This window comes from Protopterus annectens, chromosome 14.part0 (genome assembly GCF_019279795.1).
Source record: "Protopterus annectens isolate FY-2018-M chromosome 14.part0, PAN1.0, whole genome shotgun sequence".
NCBI lineage: Eukaryota > Metazoa > Chordata > Ceratodontiformes > Protopteridae > Protopterus > Protopterus annectens.
In genome coordinates, this window is record NC_056748.1 from 1,155,470,818 (window position 1) to 1,155,492,072 (window position 21,255).

Sequence of the window (21,255 nt, forward strand, 5' to 3'; positions counted from 1 at the left end):
CAGTATGGAGAACATCGATGTCTGTGCTGTGACTGAAACCTGGTTCAAGGCTCCTGAGAGCACCCCGGCACTATCAGATTTTACCTCATATCATGCATTCCGGCCCCAAAATCCGGACAACACCAAGAAAGGAGGAGGGGTGCCCATATTCATCAAAGACACCCTCACCTCCAGGTTGGTGGCAACGCACGATGCATCAGAGACCATCCAGGTGCAATTAACCATAGGCAAGACTGCTCTGCAATTTGTAACATGTTACAGGCCACCCTCTCAAACTCAAGAACCTCACACAGCTTTCCTGAAAACTCTGGAAGGGATAAATGTAACCCCAAACACCATCATCCTAGGTGATTTCAACTATCCGAATATAGACTGGGATCACTACTCAAGCCCCAACATGCTAGCCCAGGGGTTCCTAGAGTTCATAAACTCAAATGCCATGGAACAACTAGTCACCATACCCACAAGAGGCGAAAACATACTAGATCTCATCATCACGAACATGGGGTCACAATGTTCAACACCAGAGGTATACCCCTCATTGGTGAGGTCAGATCATAAACTTATCTCACTGGAAGTCCACATCCCGCCCCCACCCCTGATAAAAAAGACCACAGTGAAGAACTTCTCTAAAGCCGACTTCACACTTCTTAGGACTGGTGTGGCCTCTTTCAAGGCCCCCGAGCCAGCGGAAACCATCACTAAAGCCGCTGAATCACATACAAATGCCTTCTACCAGCACCTCCAGGACTGCATGGATCAGGCAATCCCAAACAAAACAAAGACTCTTTGTACCAAAGGCAAGCGTCCAGTCTGGCGGACCCCAGCCATAAACAAGCTCTACAACAAAAGGAGAAAGCTACTACAAGATAGAGCAAAATCCCTAAAAGGGAAGACACCCTTGATCATTATAAGTAAAAAACTAAGAGCTCTCATAAAATCATCCAAGGCAAATTTTGAAAGAAAAATCTCCAAGGACTCAAAAGACAATCACAAGGCCTTTTTTAGTTATGTTACAAACCTGGGAGGAAACTCCCAGATATGCTCAGAACTAGTTCAAAATGATGTAAAGATCACTGAACCCACAGACATTGCCAACCTACTGGCTGACAGGTTCAGTGCAAATTTCTCCCCCCCCCCAAAAGGAGAAATATCCATACCAGAGGATTGTAGCCTCCCAAACATCTCGAATACTCAGGTGAGAACAGCTCTCTCCAAGGCGAAAAACACAGCATCCATGGGACCAGATGGTGTCCCCGGTTGTGTGCTCCACGAACTCATTGAGGAATTAAACCCGCAATTAGGGCAGCTGTTTAATCTTAGCCTCACCTCAGGATACGTACCCAAGGAGTGGCGTAAGGCAACTGTGGTCCCACTACATAAAGGCGGTGCCTCCACCAACCCTGGAAACTACCGTCCCATCAGCATGACAAGCCTGGTCTGCAAAGCTATGGAGAGGATCATAATGGAACTCATAAATAAAGACATAGGGGACCTGCAGATACTAGATCAAACCCAATTTGGCTTTGTCAAGGGCAGATCACGCCTCTTAAACTTGGTTGACTTTTTCGAAACAGTCACCAAGGCCATTGATGAGGGCAAGGCAGTCCACACAGCCTACCTTGACCTGGCAAAGGCATTCGACACAATACCCCACTCGGGCATCATAGAAAAACTCACCAGCTTAAATGTAAACCCATACGTCACAAGATGGGTTGCAAACTGGCTAAGTGACAGAACCCACAGGGTCAGAGTTGCTGGCGCCATGTCTGATTCCAAGCCTGTCACAAGCGGTGTCCTGCAGGGCTCGGTCCTGGGCCCACTCTTGTTCGGCATCTACTTTTCAGAAGTACAGGCAAGCACAGAAGGATTATGGCTGACAAAGTTTGCAGATGACTGCAAACTGGGCACCATAGTTGAAAACACATCAGACACAGATATCCTTCAGAAGGGTCTCATAGAAACGGATAACTGGTGCCAAAGCCATGGCCTAAAGTTAAACGCTAAAAAATGCATAGTCATACCCTTCGGGAAAAACAGGGTTACCCCCAGCTACCATATAGGTGGCAATCCACTAAGCACAGAAGAGGTTATCAGGGATCTGGGGACCCAGGTTGATAGTAACCTTTCATTTGACACCCACGTTGCCAAAGTAGTTAGGAAGACCTTCTACATTGCCCACCTGATCATGAAGGGATTCACATCTAGGTCAAGGGAGGTCATCATTCCCCTGTACTCATCACTCATCAGACCGATGATTGAGTATAACGCCCCATTTGGAATGTATCTGACCAGACACCTGCAGCAATTGGAAAGGCCCCAAAAGTTCCTCACCAAAAGGATAAAGGGTCTCAAAAATATGTCCTATGCTGCCCGACTGAAGGAGCTCCAGCTCTACTCAGTCGCTTACCGCCTGCTCAGAGGTGACCTGTGCCTGACATACAAGGCCATGTCCAACCCGGAATTAATGAACATGCTTCACCTCAAAAAATCTAAATCCATCCGATCTACAAGAGCACGAGACTTGAACCTTGACACGGTCATAAATAGGACATGCTGGAGGGACAGATTCATCACCCAGAGACTCCCTATGCTGTGGAACAAAATCCCGGTACATGTGAGGCAGAGTACCTCGCTTGCTTTGTTCAAGAGAAATCTTGACCAATGGATGGGAGATCGCAGGTATACCCCAGGGATCACCTCAGTGTCACTGCTTGACAGAGGCACAGCTAAATAATGGGCATAGTATCCTTCAAACTAAAGGGGTGGCGAAAGTCACAAAACTCTGGGCTAGGCTTATAAATGCCCTAGGGCAGATAGCCTAGTATGAACCTATGAAGATAATGCTAGGAATGAAAATCTCTATGGGGAATCTGCTTTCCATGGGTAAGGCAATTATTAACCTTTTCTGACATTCATTAAGGCAAGAAAAGAGGATCCCCAACAGGGTACTTAGCTGTAGTAGACTTCAACTCTTGTAGTCAGAAACCAACCAAGGTAATCTGCCGACCGGCACTCTTGCATGAAAAGCTTCTGCTTCGGGCTCCGCAGCAAGGAAGACTGAGGAAGTGATGTCGGCTGCCTCCTTTTGTATCGGGCGCCCTGACATCCTTTGCAACTGACGGCAGCCGATGTCATTTTTACTTACCTTTGGTATTCTGGCCGATCGAGGGCTACCGGGAGCCGGATAACCCATTTGTTAGGACTGCAACAATGAAACACGATGAACATCAATAACAATTCAGGTTACATGAGAAGAAAACCATTTAATGGATGCATCACCCTCTCAAAAATAATAAAACAATACAAATAAAATATTCCTCACTAACTTGATAAAAAGCCATGAAAACACCAGAAACAAGAAGTAAACAGTAATATTTAGTAACACTAACAACATTCTGGAGGAAGGAAATACCTTGTCCCAAAGCGACTGCAACTCATCTTGACCTCCTAGATCCCAGAACATAAGACGTGCTTTTCCAACATCAATAGTGCCAACTACAAAGGAGAAAATTTGAAGTTATTTGAGATCCAATAATGCAAAATGTGTAAGATAATATAATTTGCCTCACAAAAACTGTTAAAACTATCTACTACTTTAGTTGCACAACTCAAACCACACCTAACCTTTATGTTAATCCTAAACATTACTTTCTCTTTTTTTTTTGGCGATGAGACACCTGTGAAACTGAAACTGCAGTTCAGCATAAAAATACTTCCCTTACGCAATAGTATTCTGTTACAGAAAGTAAGTCTTTAGTATGTAAAACAATGTTTCCCACCAACAGAATTCAACAATAGAAATTTAACATAGCAGTAGCACTCGATCCATCCATGAGAAAACTTTCAAACTGGCCAGCAACAATTGCACAGGAAAGTTAACAATTACTGAAAGTCTAACATGAAAAAGTAAGCCAGTAAGTATTTGCCTTATCAGCTGATCTGCAAGGAAGCCTTCTGCACTGTCTCTTGCTCAGATTTTCCCTTTATATTGTCATTTCAGAACAACTTAACATTTTCTCTAGTTCTATGGTTCAAGGAAGTGGAAACTTTTGGCTACCAGACACCGTCATCATATGCTAACTAGGAGGGTAGAGTCAAACTATGTTAACACAGAGAAAAAAAACACAAATTTAAAAGTGTATCATACCAAACGTCAGCTGTATCCAATACGCTGATGACTCCACCCTGATCTTCTCAACTACATCTCCCAAAGAATTGAGGGCTGCTACCCAGTCCACCTTTTACACTGTAGAAAACTGGCTCTCTAAGCGTAGACTGTTACTCAATCACAAAAAAAACTAAAATGCTGTTATTCTCACCAACTCAAAAATCTGCTCCTTTCTCCTTCAACATAAATGCAAAAGATGGGACAATTATTTTCCCCATCCCCTATACAAAACTACTAGGAGTCATTATTGACAACCTAAAATTTGACCCACATGTAAATCAAACAATCACGAACATCAATAAAAAAACTTGGATCACTCTATAGAATTGAAGCCTTCCTTACCCCTCCAGCTAAGATGGCCATAGCTCACTTTCACCTACGTTCAACACTTATATGCCTCCCCCCTTCTCTCCAATCTAAACAAATCTGCACAAAGTAGACTCTCAACCTGTTACAATCACATTGCCAGGGTTGCCACAGGCCTGCCTTTTAGAACCCACCACTGCATCAACCTCAAACAGCTGGGGTGGCTATAACTTCCCAGTCTTATCCAATATAACCTGCTGATCATGGCTAACAAAATCCTCTATAACCCAGATAATACACCAGCCCTTAGAAATATTATCACCTCCCATAACAATCCAAGACTGTTCCGATCCTCAAACAAACTACTAATTCAGACAATCAAAACTAACAATGCAGCTGGCGATTCCCTCTTTGCCAACTTTGCAGGTAGAGCCTGGAACTTACTTCCAGCTGACATTACGTTGCTCTCCTCCTTAGGCCAATTTAAAACTAAACTCAAACAACATATGGCATTACACTGGCTTTGCCACTGCAACAAGCCTGGCAAAACTCTCAACATGAATGTGAATAATCTTGTTAACCAACTATTGTTAATTCTTTCCTGACTATAAGCAGGGGAATCTTCTAACCTGTGATCTTGTCTCTCTCATGTTTGCTTACGTATTTTTTGCAAATTCCATTCATTTAATAATCGTCTTAATAGTTATTTAATGTATTTTTGGAAATACCATACAGGCAATTATGTTTTATTAGTTAGTTAATGTACTGTATGCTTTGGAGCTTATCTCCCCGGGCCTCCTCTGAAAATGGACATCGATCCAGTCGGACTATCCCGGTCAACAAATGTAAAATAAAATAAGTGTATACTTCCCAACTTAAAAAGGAAATTTATCAGCAGATACAGGTTAGAGAGAACATACAAACACAAACCAACTGCAGAAGGCAAAGCTTACAGATCAGCCGATATGGACAATAAATCTTAAGACTCTGGAGGCATTCTGCATTTGGGAACTGTTGGGAAGAATCACATGCAAATCCGATTTAAGTTTACAACTAATGGCTTAATGATAATTACAAAAAGCAAAACAAAATGGTTAGTGCCACTTACTGCAAATCACATGTACTACTTTATTAAAAAAAAAAAACACTACTGCAGCTTTGAAGTTCCAACAATGATGCTGTCATATTACTAAATTTAATCCTCTCTGGGTGGCCACAAATGGAAAAAGGCCAAATAGTTAAGAACACAGAAAAGTGAATCTTGAAGCACTGAGTTGAGTTAATATCTGACAAATGTGTGAGACTTCCAAGATGGCTGTCACTGATGAATGGGTTGTTTAAACCTTTCCCAGTGTGAAAAAAAGAAGTCTGAAAAGCAGCCAGAAAAAACATAAGAGGGTAAAATTCAGCTGGTGGTTTAACCAATGCACTGCATGGATATCAGCAACTATGAAATCTGGAAAAAGTAATAGAAAAGCAAATATAAAAAGAGAATAAAAAAATCTAGTGAAGAATAGCCTTGCAGCCTTTAAGCAAAAACATAACAGATTTAAACTTTGGTGCAGGAGGGGGCTGTACAGGAAAAAATAATCAAATGCCTTCATAAGTGTTTACAGGTTCATAGGCAAGTACTAGGCTATCTGCCCGAAGGCATCTATAAGCCTAGCCAGAATGTGTTGGCTTTCACTGCCCCCTTAGATTAGTTCCCTGTGCCTCAGTCCAGCAGAGCCATTAGTTCCCTGTGCCTCAGTCCAACAGAGCCATTAGTTCCCTCTGCCTCTGTCCAGCAGAGCCACTGCAGTGATCCCCGGGGTAAATTTTCTGTTTCCCATCCACTCGTCAAGGTTTCTCGAAGAGTGTTAGTGAGGGGCTCTACCTAATGCAGATTGAAATCCTGTTCCAAAGCATGGGGAGTCTCTGGGACAGGAATCTATCTGTCCAGCACGTCCTATTTATTGTTGTGGTGAGGTTTAGATCCCTAGACCATGTGGTTCTCGGGGATTTATTTTTTTTTTTTAGGCGGAGCATGTCTATCAATTCTGGTTTGGACATGGCCTTGTATGTCAGGCAGAGAACACCTCTGAGTAAGCAGTATGCAACCGAGTACAGCTGGAGTTTCTTCAGTAGGGCTGCATAGGGCATATGTTTGAGGCCAGTAATCCTCTTGGTGAGGTACTTCTGTGGTCTTTCCAGCTGGTGTTTTGTGAGGTACATCCCAAATGGGGCATTGTACTCTATGATGGGTCTAATGAGTGATGAGTAGAGGGGCACAATAACCTCTTTTGTTCCACATGCGAACCCTTTTGTGATTAGGTGGGTCACATAGAAGGATTTTCTAACCACCGTGGCAATATTATTATCAAAGGAGAGATTACTAGCTACTTGGGTCCCCAGATCCCTTATTACATTTTCTGTATATAGGTGACTACCACATATGTGGTAGTTCACGGGTACTTTGTTTTTTCCAAAGGGAATGACTATGCACTTTCTGGCATTTAGCTTGAGGCCATGATTTTAACACCAGGTATCCGCCTCAGTGAGACCCTTCTGGAGGATGTCTGTATCAGCTGGAGAGTCAATTATGGCCCCCAGTTTGCAGTCATCTGCGAACTTGGTCAGCCATAGTCCTCCTGTGCTTGCCTGTATCTCTTGGAAGTATATACCGAACTGGAGGGGTCCCAGGACTGAGCCCTGGGGGATGCCACTTGTAACTGGTTTAGAGTCGGACCTAGAGCCTGCAACTCTCACAGTGTGGGTTCTATCCGTGAGCCAACTGGCAATTCATTTCATGACGTAGGGGTTTATGTTCAGGCTGGTGAGCTTGTCTATAACACCAGAATGGGGAATGGTGTCGAAAGCCTTTGCATGGTCTAGGTAGGCTGTGTGGACCTCCTTTCCCTCGTCTAAAGCCTTGGTAACTGTCTCAAAGAAGTCCACCAGGTTTAGGAGGCATGATCTGCCCTTAACAAAGCCAAACTGGGTAGGGTCCAATGTTTGGTTTCCTAATGTCTCTGTTAATGAATTCCATGATGATGTGCTCCATAGCCTTGCAGACCAGGCTAGTCAGGCTTATAGGGCGATAGTTTCCGGGGTCCGTTGTGGCTCCACCTTTGTGGTGCAGGATAACTGTTGCTGTGCGCCACTCTATGGGTACGTAGCCTGTAGAGAGGCTGAGTCTGAACAGTGTGTTTAGGTGAGGGGTTAGTTCATTCTGGAGCTCATGTAAGACGCAGCCTGGGACACTGTCTGGTCCCACTGAAGCTGTATTTTTGGCTTTGGATAGGGCTGTTTTAACCTGTGTGTCAGTGATTGCCGGGGCACTACATTCTTCTGGTATGGTTATGGGACCATTAGGGGGTGAAGTTTGCACTAAACCTGTCTGCCAAAATGTTGGCAATATCAGTCAGTTCAGTGTATTTTGTGCCATTCTGCACTAACTCAGAGCAGATCCGAGAGTTTCCACTTAGGTTCTTGACATAGCTAAAGAACACTTCGTGGTTATCTTTGGAGTCACTGGCAGTTTTTCTTTCAAAGCTAGCCTTGGATGATTTTATGAGGGATCGTAGTTTCTTGCTGATACTAATCAGGGATGTCTTTCCTTCTTGGGATTTTACTCTTATCTGCACTAGTTTCCTCCTATTGTATATCTTGTTTATGGCAGGGGTCAACCAGACTGGTTTCCTTTTCTTGGAGGAGTGAGTCTTGGTTTTGCTTGGGCTAGCATGATCCATGCATTCTTGCAGGTGCTCATAGAGTGCCTTTGTAAGGGATTCAGCAGCTTGGACAGCGTTGTCCTTTAGCAAGAGGGCTGTCAACCTTTCTACCTTGGTCTTAAGTAACGTGAAGTTTGCAAAAAGTTTTTCACGGTGGTTTCCTTGATTGGGGGTGGGGTGGGGGCAGAATGTGAATATCCAGAGTGATTAGACTATGGTCTGATCTAACCAGCGAGGGTTTTACCTCCAGTGTAGAATGCCGGTCGCCTATGTTGGTGATGACCAGGTTCAATATGTTATCACCTCTGGTGGGGGTGTTGACCAGTTGATCCAGGGCATTCGAGTTTATAAATTCTAGGAAGTGTTGAGCAAGGGAGTTAGTACTTGAGTAGTTCTCCCAGTTAATGTTTGGGTAAGTGAAATCACCCAATATTAGGGCGTTTGGTAGGACCTTCATATTTTCCAGTGTCTCCAGAAATGTGGAATGGGGGTCCTGGGTCATGGTAGGTGATCTGTATCAAGCTACACTTTGAATTGCAGTTTTGCCCATTGTTAGTTGCACATGGATGATCTCTGAGGCATTGTGCTGTGCCACTAACCTGGAGGTGTGGGTATCCTTGAGGAATATGGATACACTCCCACCTTTTGTGTTTCGGTCCGGGTTCTGTGGCCTAAAAGTTTGGTATGAGTTATAGCCTGGTAGTGCTGGGGTGCTCTCTGGAGCCTTAAACCAGGTTTCTGTTACTGCACAGATATCGATGTTCTCCATACTGAGGAGTGCCTCGAGTGTATGCATTTTGAGGTTTAGACTTCTGGCGTTGAGTAGCATTACACTCAGTTTTTGGTTACTTGTGCTATTTATGGTGGTGGGTTTTTCTTTTGAGCCTTGTCTAAAAAAGGCACTATGGGGGCGGCAAAAGCCTTGGCCAGTATTCGAAAGCCTAAGGGTGACAGGTGCAAGCCATAAATTGCAAAGCAATGGAGCTTATCGAGCATGTCATCCCAGGTGGACAGATACTGGATCCCCTTTGAATAACACCAGAAACTTAGCCAATTGTTGAAATTGATCATTTTTTCTTTATACTGTGGCATCATTCTTGGTGAGGGCAGGATGCTAGTCAGGGTCATACCGGCCTGGGCTACGTGATCAGAGAGATCTTCCATGTCTCTTTTCATGTAGTCCAGGGAGGTATGTCTCAGGTCATTCACACCAACATGGAAAATGACAGAGTCGTATTTGTACTTGTTCTGGAGTGATCTGAGTGCTTGTGTTATGTGGCGGATCCTGGCGCCCGACAGGCAGCTAACTGTAACCTTTTCCTTGTCCAGCTAAGTTAGTGGGACATCAGTGCCCCTGACTATAGAGTCGCCTATTACTAATGTGTTGGGTATGTTATTTTGCCTTAAGGGCTGTGATTGTGTGGCACACTGATTATGTGATGTATGTGTTTCATGGTTTGTGATGTGGTGTGGAGGTTGCTTGGGTGTCTGCTTTGAGGGACTCTGTTGCTTTTGCAGATTTTTATTTAGAGCCTCTGAGTATGTTTTCGTGTATTTGTGTGTGTTATTTGCTGGTGTTGGTTTAGTAGGTCTATGTGAGACTGGTGGTGTGTTGCAGGTATTTTCCTTCTCCTCTTGACTGCCAGTTCCAATCTTGGGTTGAGAGAGCTTTGCCTCCAGTTTGGCTGTATAATTGCATCTCTCGCATATATTAGTGTTTGGTGGTAAGAGGAGAGGGTTGTCTGTGTACATGAGGCAGTTGAAACATTGCCTCAAAATGCCCAAATTCATTAAAGTAAAGTAAGTGAAACATTGGAGAAATACATACAGTCAAATGAAAAAAGGCTGTAAAGAACATAAGTAGCTTTAAGTAGCTATTCAGAAGAACTGATAAAACTATGAAATGTATGAGACTGACTGAATGAGGCTTCTTAAAAAACGTCTCAATAAACAGTAAACGTAGAAGACCCAGAGGGGAAAAAAAAAAGTTATGTACTCACCATAACGTTCCATCTGTGTTGTACATGTTCAATCATCCTCAAACCACCGGGCTCGGATCAGATCCATGGATACAACTCATCCGTTACTAAAGTTCGTGGACACTAAAAAACTCTCTCCTCCCTTTCCCATAATGCACCAAACCTAACACTCCTCAGATCTTGTTTGTTGTTTTATATATATATATATATATATATATATATATCTATATATATATATATATATATATATGTATATATATATATATATATATATATATGGGATCCGGACACATGCTCGACTAGCATATGTCCGAATCACAAAACATCGAACACACATACACGAAAGCAAGCGCTTAACATTGACAAGCGCTTCCGTGTATGTGTGCCTGTTTCGTAGATCAGACTACAGTGCGGGTAAGGAAAAATTCTCTTTTCCCCACTGTAGTGCTATTTCTGAGTGAAAATAATAAAGTAGGGGGGGGTGTGGGGGGTGCAGGGGGCAAAGCCCCCCCTGCAGAAAAATAGATTTTTTTGAACTACACATACACGGAAGCGCTTTTCGATGTTAAGCGCTTTCGTGTATGTGTTTTTGATATTTTGTGATTCGGACATATGCTAGTCGAGGATGTGTCCTAGACCCATATATATATATATATATATATATATATATATATATATATATATATATATATATATATATACATACACACATACACACACACACACACACACACATACAGATAGCTAGATATATAAACAGATATAAATATAAATCTATATCAATAGAAAAGGTTTGAAACTTTTTAGAAAGACTTAAGCATACAGAGAGCCTGTCTGGATCTTAATCTGAAGGACAGCAGTGTCCTTTTAGCCTTTCGTTCTTCCAGAAGTGAAATATGAGAAAGGTATGTGGGCTGTGGGTGGGAAGTTGAGGAAGAATGAAAACGGATAACACAGATGGACCAACGTTATGACGAGTACATAACTTGTTTATCTGATGTTGTCAATTTTCATTCATTTCTCAACCAATGGGACAGAGTCTCAAGCTACCTAAATTCCTGGGTGGACTCTAAAGGCTACTCTTCCACTAGAAACCAGATTCAATTTGTAATGAGTGATAAAGGTATAAGGATTTATCCAGGTTGCAGCTGCACATACATCTTCCATGAAAGTTTAGAAAAGAAATACCATGGAAGTTGCCATAACTTTAGAATGAAATACCATAGAAGTTGCCATAGATCTTGTTGAATGTACTCTTGTAGGTTTTGGTAAGGTTATGCCCAGCTTGTTGTATATAAACATTACACAATCCGTCAGCCATTTGGCTAAAGTGACCTTTGCAACTGGTTTGAATCTGCAAATAATACAAGCAATTGGTCCGTTTTTCTGATCTCTTTCATTCTACGTAAATAAAAACGTAACTGTCTGTGAACATCCAGTAATGTAACATATTCACCTTTGTTTGAAAATTTTGGAAAGAAAACTGGTAAATGAATTGACTGACAGATATCGGACTCTGACACCACCTTAGGAAGGAAAGATGCATTGGTACGTAATGTCACTCTGTCCTTATGAAAAATAAAGTAAGGAGGTTTAGATGATAAAGCCTGAAGTTCTGAGATTCTTGTAGCAGAAGTAATGGCCACTTGAAAAATAGTTTTCCAGGTCAAGAATTTAAGTTCACATTTAGCTGCTGGTTCAAATGGGGATTGAATTAAGGTTTGTAGCACTAAATTTAAATCCCATGGTGGAACAGGATTTTGTAAGGTGGTCTGAGCAGGAAGGAGGCCCTTAAAAAGGCTTTACACGGTTTAGATGAAGTTAAGGAAGACTTGTCAAATCCAGTGTGAAAATCAGAAATTGCTAACTGGACTTTGATTGTTGAGGAGCTAGCTCCCTCATTAAAAATTGTTGCCAAAAATTCTAGGATATTTTGTACTGGAGATGAAAAGGGTCAATGTGTTTTTGCTGTGCCCAAACAGCAAATCTTTTTTATTTGCTTCTGTAAAGTTTTCTTGTGGAAGCCTTATGTGAAGATACAAGTATGTGGCAAATACAGGAAGACAGCATCGGCTGTCTGGCTATCAAGGGAATTGGAGAAACCATGTTGTTAGCTTGAGGTCTGAAATATCCAGATGTGTAATGCCTGTCGGGTAAGAGAGGAGATCTGGAATCGGATACAGAATCCATGATAGGTACAGTAGGTGAGGGCAAAGGAAGGAGAATCAAATCTGTCGAGGCCAGTAAGGTGCAATGAGGATAACCTTGCTCTTTAACTGGGCAACTTTCAGTAGAAATTTGGGAATCAGTGGAATTGGAGGATATGCACAGAGAAGACCGGTGAGGGGGCCAATCGTGGAGAACATAATCTTTCGGTGATTCCCCCAGTGGGGAGATTAGGGCAAAGAAACTGCTGCACTTGTTTAGAGGAGACTCCATTGACTGAAAATAATATCCGTCACTTTGTCGGTGAAAGACCACTTGTGAGGTAGTAAAATGAACCTGCTCAATTTGTCTGCTATCACGTTGGACTTCCTCAGAATGTGCATTGCTAATAGAAAATGGATGGATGAGATCGCCCATTGCCAAACCTGGAGGGCTTCTCGACACAAGAGGCAAGACTCTAGTTCCCCCTTCTTTGCTGATGTACCAAACTACTGACATGCTGTCTATTTGAATCACAATTGTCTTGAAAGAGAGAGTATTTTGGAATGCCTGCAAAGTCAAGCGCACTGCTCTCATTTCCAGAACATTGATATGCGTTTTTGCTACTTTGGGGGACCAAGTGCCTTGGACCATCTTTCCCAGGAAGTGCCCCCCCCCCCCAATCTGGGATGCGTTCCTGGTCACTATGGCCTTGGGTTGGGGGAGAATGAAAGGTGGCTATGTAAAAGGCGATCTGATTGAATCCACCACCAGACATATTTCCTGCATGCTTTGATATTTTTATCTGTACTGACATGGGGTGATAAAGAATTGACCACTGTGTTGACAGTATTCACTGCAGAATTCTCATATGAAATCTTGCAAGGGAAACTAGAATTATGGCTGCTGACATTGACCCTAAAGCTTGTAGAATCAACTGAGCTGAAATTGTGGTACTGAAATTATCTTCTTGACCTGGAATCTACTGGTTACTACTCTTGAGAGTGGAAGGGAAGCTGTCATTGATTCCATATTGAACACTGCTCCTATAAATTCCAGAATCTGGGATGGTTCCAAATGACACTTGCTGTAGTTTATGGTTATCCCCAAGTTGCAGCAAGTCTGGAGAACCCGATCCTGTGCTTGTAGTAGTAGAAGGCTGGTCACGGCAGTAATGAGCCAGTCGTCTAAATACAGAAACACCTGGAATCCCTGTAGTCTTAAGTGAGCTGCTACCACTGCCATGCATTTGGTGAATACCCTGGGGGCTATGATGAGGCCAAAGGGCAGTGCCCTGAAATGATACTGACTGGCTCCCAGCTGGAAGCGTAGATACCTTCTGGATTGTCTGTTCAATTTTATATGACAGTGCTCATCTTGAAGGTCTACTGAGCACATCCAATCAACCTTGTCCAAAAGGGGCAGAATGGACTGAACTGTAACCATCCAAAACTGTGTGTGTTGAACTGACTTGTTCAAGATACAGAGATAAATTGGTCTCAAGTCCCCTGTTTTTTTTACTAAAAAGAATCTTGGGTAAGTTCTGAATTTTATTTGGTCTTCTGGGACTTCTTGGATGACTCTCTTTTCTAGCAGCCTTTGAATTTCTATTACCGCTAATTTCTTCTGACTGGGTGGCATGGCAGGAAGGCTGCACAGAGGCGGAGGTGGAAGAGAAAAGGGAATTATATAACCACTGGATATAATTCTCTGCACCCAAGTATTTTTTGTGATTTCTAGACAGGCTTTCTGGTGCAGTAATAAACGACGTTTGCCAGGCTCCAGAGGGGGACAACTGGGCCTTCTTTCTGGAGCGCTGATAGGGTCTACAGAAAAAGAATCTCTGGACCCCTGGTTCTGCAGGCCTGCTCTGCTGTGAGGGTGGCGTCTTCCATTTGAGCTCCCCCCTGTGGGAACCATCTCCATGTGGATCTTGGAAAGGACCCTTGGGACTCCCTAAACCCTATCTTTTGACCACCTCATTGACTCCTTGAAAAGGTCTTTTGAAGAGTCAAAAAATGTATGCCCACTGCACAGAAGGTCTTCCTATTCTTCTCGCACCTCGGAAATGTGTCATTCACTTTCAGGCCAAACAGAGAACTGCCGTCAAAAGGAGCATAGACGAACAAGGACTTGAGGGCTAGAGAACTGCCGTCAAAAGGAGCATAGACGAACAAGGACTTGAGGGCTCGGCAAATCACACAAGTGCATCCAGGCATATGTCCTTATGGATATGCCTGAACCCGCCACCCTTGAGATAAGCCTCATGGATGAGTTAGAAATCGATAAAATAGGATAGCCAGCTGCAATGCCAAAGCCTGAGCCTCAGCAGTGACGGTTCCTGAAAAATAATTTGATAGTTCCTTCATCAAATACCTTTGAAGTTTTGTGAAATGGGCTAGGTAGTTCAGAGATCTGACAGCAAATGTCGCTACAGCATACACACAATTCCCAAACCAGTCCATTGACCTAGACTCACTGTTGGGGGATAAACAAAGGAACTCTGTTCCACGAGTTCCTTTTTAGTGGCCGCCACTAAGACCATGGCATCTACATGCACCCTCTTGCTCCAAAATTCCCTACTTACTGGTTGTGCCAGAATCTGATCTGGTCTTCTGGGGATTGGCTCAACTGTGTCTGGGTTTTTCCACACCCACAGAGAGACCAAACCAATGAGATCATCAGAGGGCGGAGTCACCCAGGAGGTAGATGGGTCACATGCAAAAGCCTACAGGAACACTGACTCCTCTGAGGAAGGGTTTTGAATTGACCAACCACCTCTTTGCCTCATGATTTCAAGGTGGTCTGCAAAGGAGCTGACTTCAGGTGGTGATCTTGGAGACCCCTCCCCTTCGTCAAAATCAGTGTCTTTGGTGAGAAATTCCTGAGGGAATCCAAGTGCCTCCTCTTGCACTTCCTCTTCCTATGGACCTCTTCAGTGGGATGTTCAGGAAAGGTATTGGAAGAAATGGTAATACCCTGCTGTGTATCCTGGAGACTTTGGACAGACTGTCCCTGTGAACCAGAATAATGAGGCTCAGCACACAAAAACATGTGGGACCCAGATGAATGATCCAAGGGGGGAGGAACTGTCCATCCTGCAAAAGCTGAAAACACCCTCTCCACTATCACAAAGGAAGACTGCTCCAGGGAGAAGGAAGCAGATGGAACTGAGGAGCCAAGCTTCTAACCCCTTGGCTCCCCTTGCCCCAAAAGCAACCAACCCAAGGGAGAGGTCGGAGCAGAGTTATCTAGGTGCCTAAGCTATGAGGGGCAGAGATGACTCAGAAAATTTCAGAGTTGTCTCTAACACCTTTGATCCGACAGGAGCACCCCACTCAGAGAGTCATCCAGATCCAAAATAGAAGGAGCCAGAGCCTCGGATACAAAGAGACTAATATCTTTGGATCTGAAGTTGATGGTCCTAGAAGACTATGATCCAAGGGCACTGAAACAACTGGTCAGATCAGTGAAGGAGCCAAAAAGGGTGGTGCAGTGCTTATAACAACTTCCTGACCCAAAGAGGTAGGAGCCGGAATGACTCCCATCTGTATTTGTGCAGTGAGGAATTTCCTCATCATCCTGTCCACATCTGCCTCAGTGACAATTCTGGAAGAATGAGAAGATGCCATTGAAGGGGATTTTGAGCACTGACTTATATCCAAGAAGGGAGAAGCTATGCAAGATGGTACTGGATCCAGGGAAGAAGAGTACGTTGTCCTTGATAACAGCTTTGGATCTGACAAAGCCGAATTAATGTCAGACGCCGATGCAGCAGTACGTTTTGGATCCAATTTTTTGGTCTTTTTCCTCAGTGGTTCACTGGGAGGATCCAAGGATGGTGTAGAGGTTCCAGAAGGCCTAGAAAACTCTTTTGCCTTGTGATTAGATGGGGGGTTGAGCCCCAGATAAGGCTTCCGAAAAAGAAGGAAGAAGCTCTTTTAATATTAATTTATTCTTCTGATCAGCTAAGGCCCTAAGATTGAATCACTGACAGATTTTGCATTCAACATTGAGGTGCTGAGGGTGTAAACAACACATGGATAACACGTGAGAGGAATTTTATGTCAACATTCCGTACATATGTTTACAAACCAAAGCGGATTTCTCAGACATTATTCCTACACTAATAAAAGAAGAAAGTAAGGAAGAATTTTTTTTAAAGCCAGAAAAATACCAGCGATGGTAATAAGATTACCCTAAAAAAGGATATAAAGGATAGAAACACCAGTAATGGTAAGACAGGTGCACTCAAAGTGTAGAAAGGGAGGTATAAAGCTGATTTAGCTTGAGAGCCAAAGGCAACCACGTCTTCATGCTAAAGCAGCAAAGAAGGTCTGAGAAGTGTTAGAATTGCTGCATTAAGGAAAAGGGAGGAGCTCGAGATATTTTTGGTGGCCATGAGCTTTAGTAACGGCCGAGTAGGATTTAAGGATTGGATCCAAACCCAATGGATGAGGAATGAATGAAAATGACAACATGATATCCTGTGATTTTTCTGTTGTATCACATAAAAAGGAAGGAACAGCGTGCATTAATTTTATGAAAGTACAAATAAGCAAACAGACTGGTATTCCACAACCGGATCTGTTAAAACAAATGGCACACAGTGTCTATGCTCAAAATTTCACAATCAGAAAGAAGCTCAGACCTATAGTAGGAAAGATACAGTCAATTTAGCAGAAGGAGACCCTCCTAACAAAATGTGGCAAAAGGTTAAAGTACTATCAAATGGGGACATCAGAGTGTTTCTGGAAGAGAGAAGCAAGTTTATCCCTGCAATCAGGGGGTGTCAAGAGGCAGAGATGACATTCAAGTTGTTATAGCCAGCTGTCTTCAGAATATTTTTTTTTCCAGAAGTACAGATTTTTGGATGCAGAGCAGGTGGAAAAGAAAATCAAAATTTATCCCACAAAAAGTGAGTCAGCAAGTTGAAAGAGCTCCTGCTTCTTGTTCCCCTGACAATGGCACAACCCACAGGCAAAACGTATCAGTAAAACCTTTTACAATGTTTCAAAGGAAAATGATTGAGTAACAGAAAAAAAAAAAAAAACAAAAGGCAAGAGATGCTGATGAGAAAAACAAGAACATTTGACTTCAGCTCCGGTGTTGGATGATCAAAAAGATGAAGAGGAGGAACAACAAGAATCTAGAAGCAGAATACAAACAAGCAAATTGTAAAGGGATATTTCTATATGAAAAACATGGGACAAAGTGGAGGGAAGAAGGGAGAAGACAGTGGAAGTTTGTGGACTATTTTAAACTTGTTGTGGATTGCAAAGCATTATTTTCTACTTTGTTATTAATGATTACAAGGATAATGAAGGAAACTAAGAGAAAAAAATTCCCTTTTTATCACCAATGTGTGTATAGCAGAGGATTGTGATTGGGTCCCTGATCATAAAATGTATGTAGTGCATGGAACTCAGGTGTTTATTCTCCAATATTTGGAAAAAGAGAAACCAGTGAATTTTCAGAGTGGCATGTGACCCGAACTTAATAATTAAGCATCCAATGCTAAGTTGGTTCTTGCACTTGGAACTAAACTGTACCTGTACTGACTAGCAAATGACAACTGTACAACAAAACATTTGTTTCTGCCAGCTGTCCATACCCTTACCATGTCCCTAACTGCCTTTATTTAAAAAAAAAAAAAAAAAAAAACCTTAGAAAGTTAGAATAACAAGGTGTGGGTGTGTTCGGCTGCATAATCTGAAGGCCATGATCTCAAATTCAAATGTACATCATTATTTAGTGACTTCAATCACCAGTGGTTTGTTCAAAAAACGCAGATATTATGAGGACCAAAACATGAGGCAAGAATTTAGATGTTCTATGAAAATCTAGGCTGTAGAAAGGCATGAAAGGTGAGTGCAAATGTAACTGAGTGTTACACTACCTTTCTGACAGTGTCCACCAAGTGTTTTATGGCTTTTAAAGCTGGCAAAATACTTAATGAATTTTTTTCATTGTCAGTACATGGAGCAGATAAAGTTCCATGCACTACAAAGAATTATGATTGTCTCACTATCAATAACCCTGTGTTATGTGTTCTTGAGGTCAGGATTCACAGCTCGTGCTGCACTCTTGAGGTGAATTTCTTGGCATCCATGTCTCGAACACATAACAAGCAAGTTATCATAATCCTCTACATTATCTGTTCAAGACATGCATGCCAAGAAATTCACCTCAAGAGCAAAGTTAGAGATTTTAATTCTTTGTAGTGCATGGAGATATATCTGCTCCATACATTACTTACATAAATGCAAATTTAAAATAAAATGCAAAGTGTTCTTCCAGCTTTGAAAGCCAGTAAAGCAGTGGAGAAGTGGTTGATGTCCTTACGTATTGCCTGTCTAAATTGAAAAGATTGGCTGTAATGTTGCAGACAGCACGCAGGAAAAGGATCTAAAACAAGGCAGTTTTATGTCCTGTTGCAGCTGCTGTTTACTGGCCAGCGATGTCTACTTTTAGTGACAGACGTAATCTTAATAGCATGTAGGGGTGCTCAACAGTTGTTAGGCACCTTTCCAAAAGTTAAGGGCAGGTCTTGCACTAGAGTAGCACTAAACCAGCATGTTATTTAAAAGTTATTGGAGCATAATCACAAAGCTTCATGCAGTACACACTTCTTGAAGTCAACTGCATGTTACATTACACAGTAGTTGTATGAAGTATGCACATGTATTCTAAATGTGAGGTGTAGGAGTCATATCAGTCTTATCACTGATTGTTGCCAATACCAGTGATGTTAAATTAGGAAGGTATTTTTTTATTTTCTTATCTATCAGAACAGTTCTGCAAAAGTAAGTGCGTTATATGTAAATATAAGAAATGACTTAACCGTGAGGTACTTGTATAAGGAAACGCTAAAATTACAGGCTTATAGGCATATATTAGGCTAATGACCACCAGAGCCTTTATAAGCTTAGCCGTGCAACCCAAACCAATTGTGTCCTTGTGTATCAAGGGTGTTTATTAGAAGGGGGTATGTTAGCTAGGAAGTTTCTAAAGGTTATGTGGGGGCAGTTGTTAGGCAGAGGTAGACAGTAATGCCCAAACAATCAGAGAAATGATGGCCACACCCAGGGTGAATTTCTGATTTCCCATCCATTGGTCAAGGTTACGTTTAAATAGGGTTTGGGATGGACTCTGCTTCAAATGAATGGATAGTCTGTTCCAGAGCAGAGGGATCCTCTGACATGCACATCTGTCTTACAAACGTGCTTTATTCAAGCCACAAGCAAAATTTAAATCCTTGGATTTAGTGGTTCTGATGCTTTTCATTTTGCGAATGTGCAAAAGCTCTACTGGAGCTTGATCAGAGGACGCCTTTTATGCTAGACATAGATTGCCTTTCAGTAACCTATAGGAGACTGGGTACAGAGACAGGGCTTTAAGGCAATCTACATAAGACAATGTGTTTATATCCTGGATTATCCGAGTGAGGAAATTTTGTGGGTGTTCTAACTGTTGCAGATGTCTGGTCAGGTACATGCTTAAGGGAAAATTATACTAAATGACAGGTCTGATAAGGGCTGAATAAAGTGGCATTATGACTTCCTTCGACTTGGATGTCATGCCCTTACTTGTAAGTTGGGCACCACAGAATGATTTTCTTACTACATTGGCCACATGTTGGTCATAGGCCAGATTACGGTCTACATATGTTCCCAGATCCCTTACTACACCTTGGCCACATGTTGGTCAAAGGCCAGATTACTGTCTACATATGTTCCCAGATCCCTTACTACTGGACATAAACCCCTCTTACTGATGACGTAATTAGCTTGTTTGGCACTTTTCCCAAAAGGCACTAGAACGCACTTCTTGCCACCGAGTTTTAATTCATGATTTTGGCAACTGTCATTTTTCTGTGTTACATCCTTTTGCACGATATCTGTGTCATGGGGGAATCTATGATAGATCCTAATTTGTAGTCTTCTGTAAACTTAGTCAGCCAAAAGTCCTTGAGCCGATCTCCAAGTGGAAATGGGCTCATGAGATCTGACTTCCTGGTTCCAGCTGTGAGCCAGCTGGCAATCCAGCAAGTTATGTTGGGGTTTATGTCCAGTTTGTTGAGTTTGTTAACTATACCAATTGGGGTATTGCACTGAACATGCCTTAGCCAGGTCCAGGAATGCGGTATTCACCACTTTCTCCTCGGCCATTGTTTTGGTGACCTCCTCAAAGAAGTCCACCAAGTTTAATAAGCATGACCTTCCCTTGCAAAAGCCAAACTGGATTGTGACTAGTGCCTAAAGGTTGACTATGTCTTTGCTGATCACTTCCATGAAAATAGATTCCATGGCTTTGCAAATTAGACTAGTCAGCGCTCTCCCATACTGGTGAGTACCAGGTCCAGTATGTTTGAACGTCAGGTGGATGCATGCACTATCTGATCAATGGTATTTGGGTTAATAAAGTCCAGGAATCATTGTGTCTGAGTATGAGGCAGTGTATGCTTCCCAGTCTATAAATGGGTAGTTAAAGTCTCCCATGAATGCAGTATTTGGTTTAATAGTGAGTGTCACCAGTAGGGCTAGGCACAAGATATGGGATTCTAGGGGCATACAGCATGACCTATAGCTTGTTAGCATACAGTATGAGACTTTGTCTAAGGTGATTTGCACATGGATAAATTCCAGGGAATCTTAATGTTTAACCAAACTAGAGTTATGCTTGTTGCTAATACAGACTGAGATTCTTCCATCTTTTGTCCCTGTCTGTGCAACTGATGGTCTAAATGTGTGGAAGGCACTGAAGCCTTGTACTGTCAGAGAACTTTTTACAGATTTAAACCATGTCATATAACGGCACAGATGTCTATATTCTCCAGCGTGAGGAGAGCTTGTAGCATGTGGTGCTTCTTGTTTACGCTCCTAGTATTCAGGAGTAACACCTTTAGTTTCCTTTGGGTTTTGTTTGCTATATTGGTAGC

At 42.4% G+C, this 21,255-nt stretch overlaps 1 protein-coding gene across 4 annotated transcripts in view; it reads right to left on the reverse strand.

Annotated features, from left to right (window-relative positions):
• ARFRP1 (ADP ribosylation factor related protein 1) overlaps positions 1 to 21,255 on the reverse strand; it is a 1,146,156-nt gene that overhangs the window by 816,192 nt on the left and 308,709 nt on the right. For all 4 annotated transcript variants that reach the window (XM_044056958.1, XM_044056956.1, XM_044056955.1 and 1 more), the window contains exon 3: positions 3,416 to 3,498. In XM_044056958.1, coding sequence (XP_043912893.1) covers positions 3,416 to 3,498 — 83 coding nt within the window. The remainder of the gene's footprint in view (positions 1 to 3,415; positions 3,499 to 21,255) is intronic.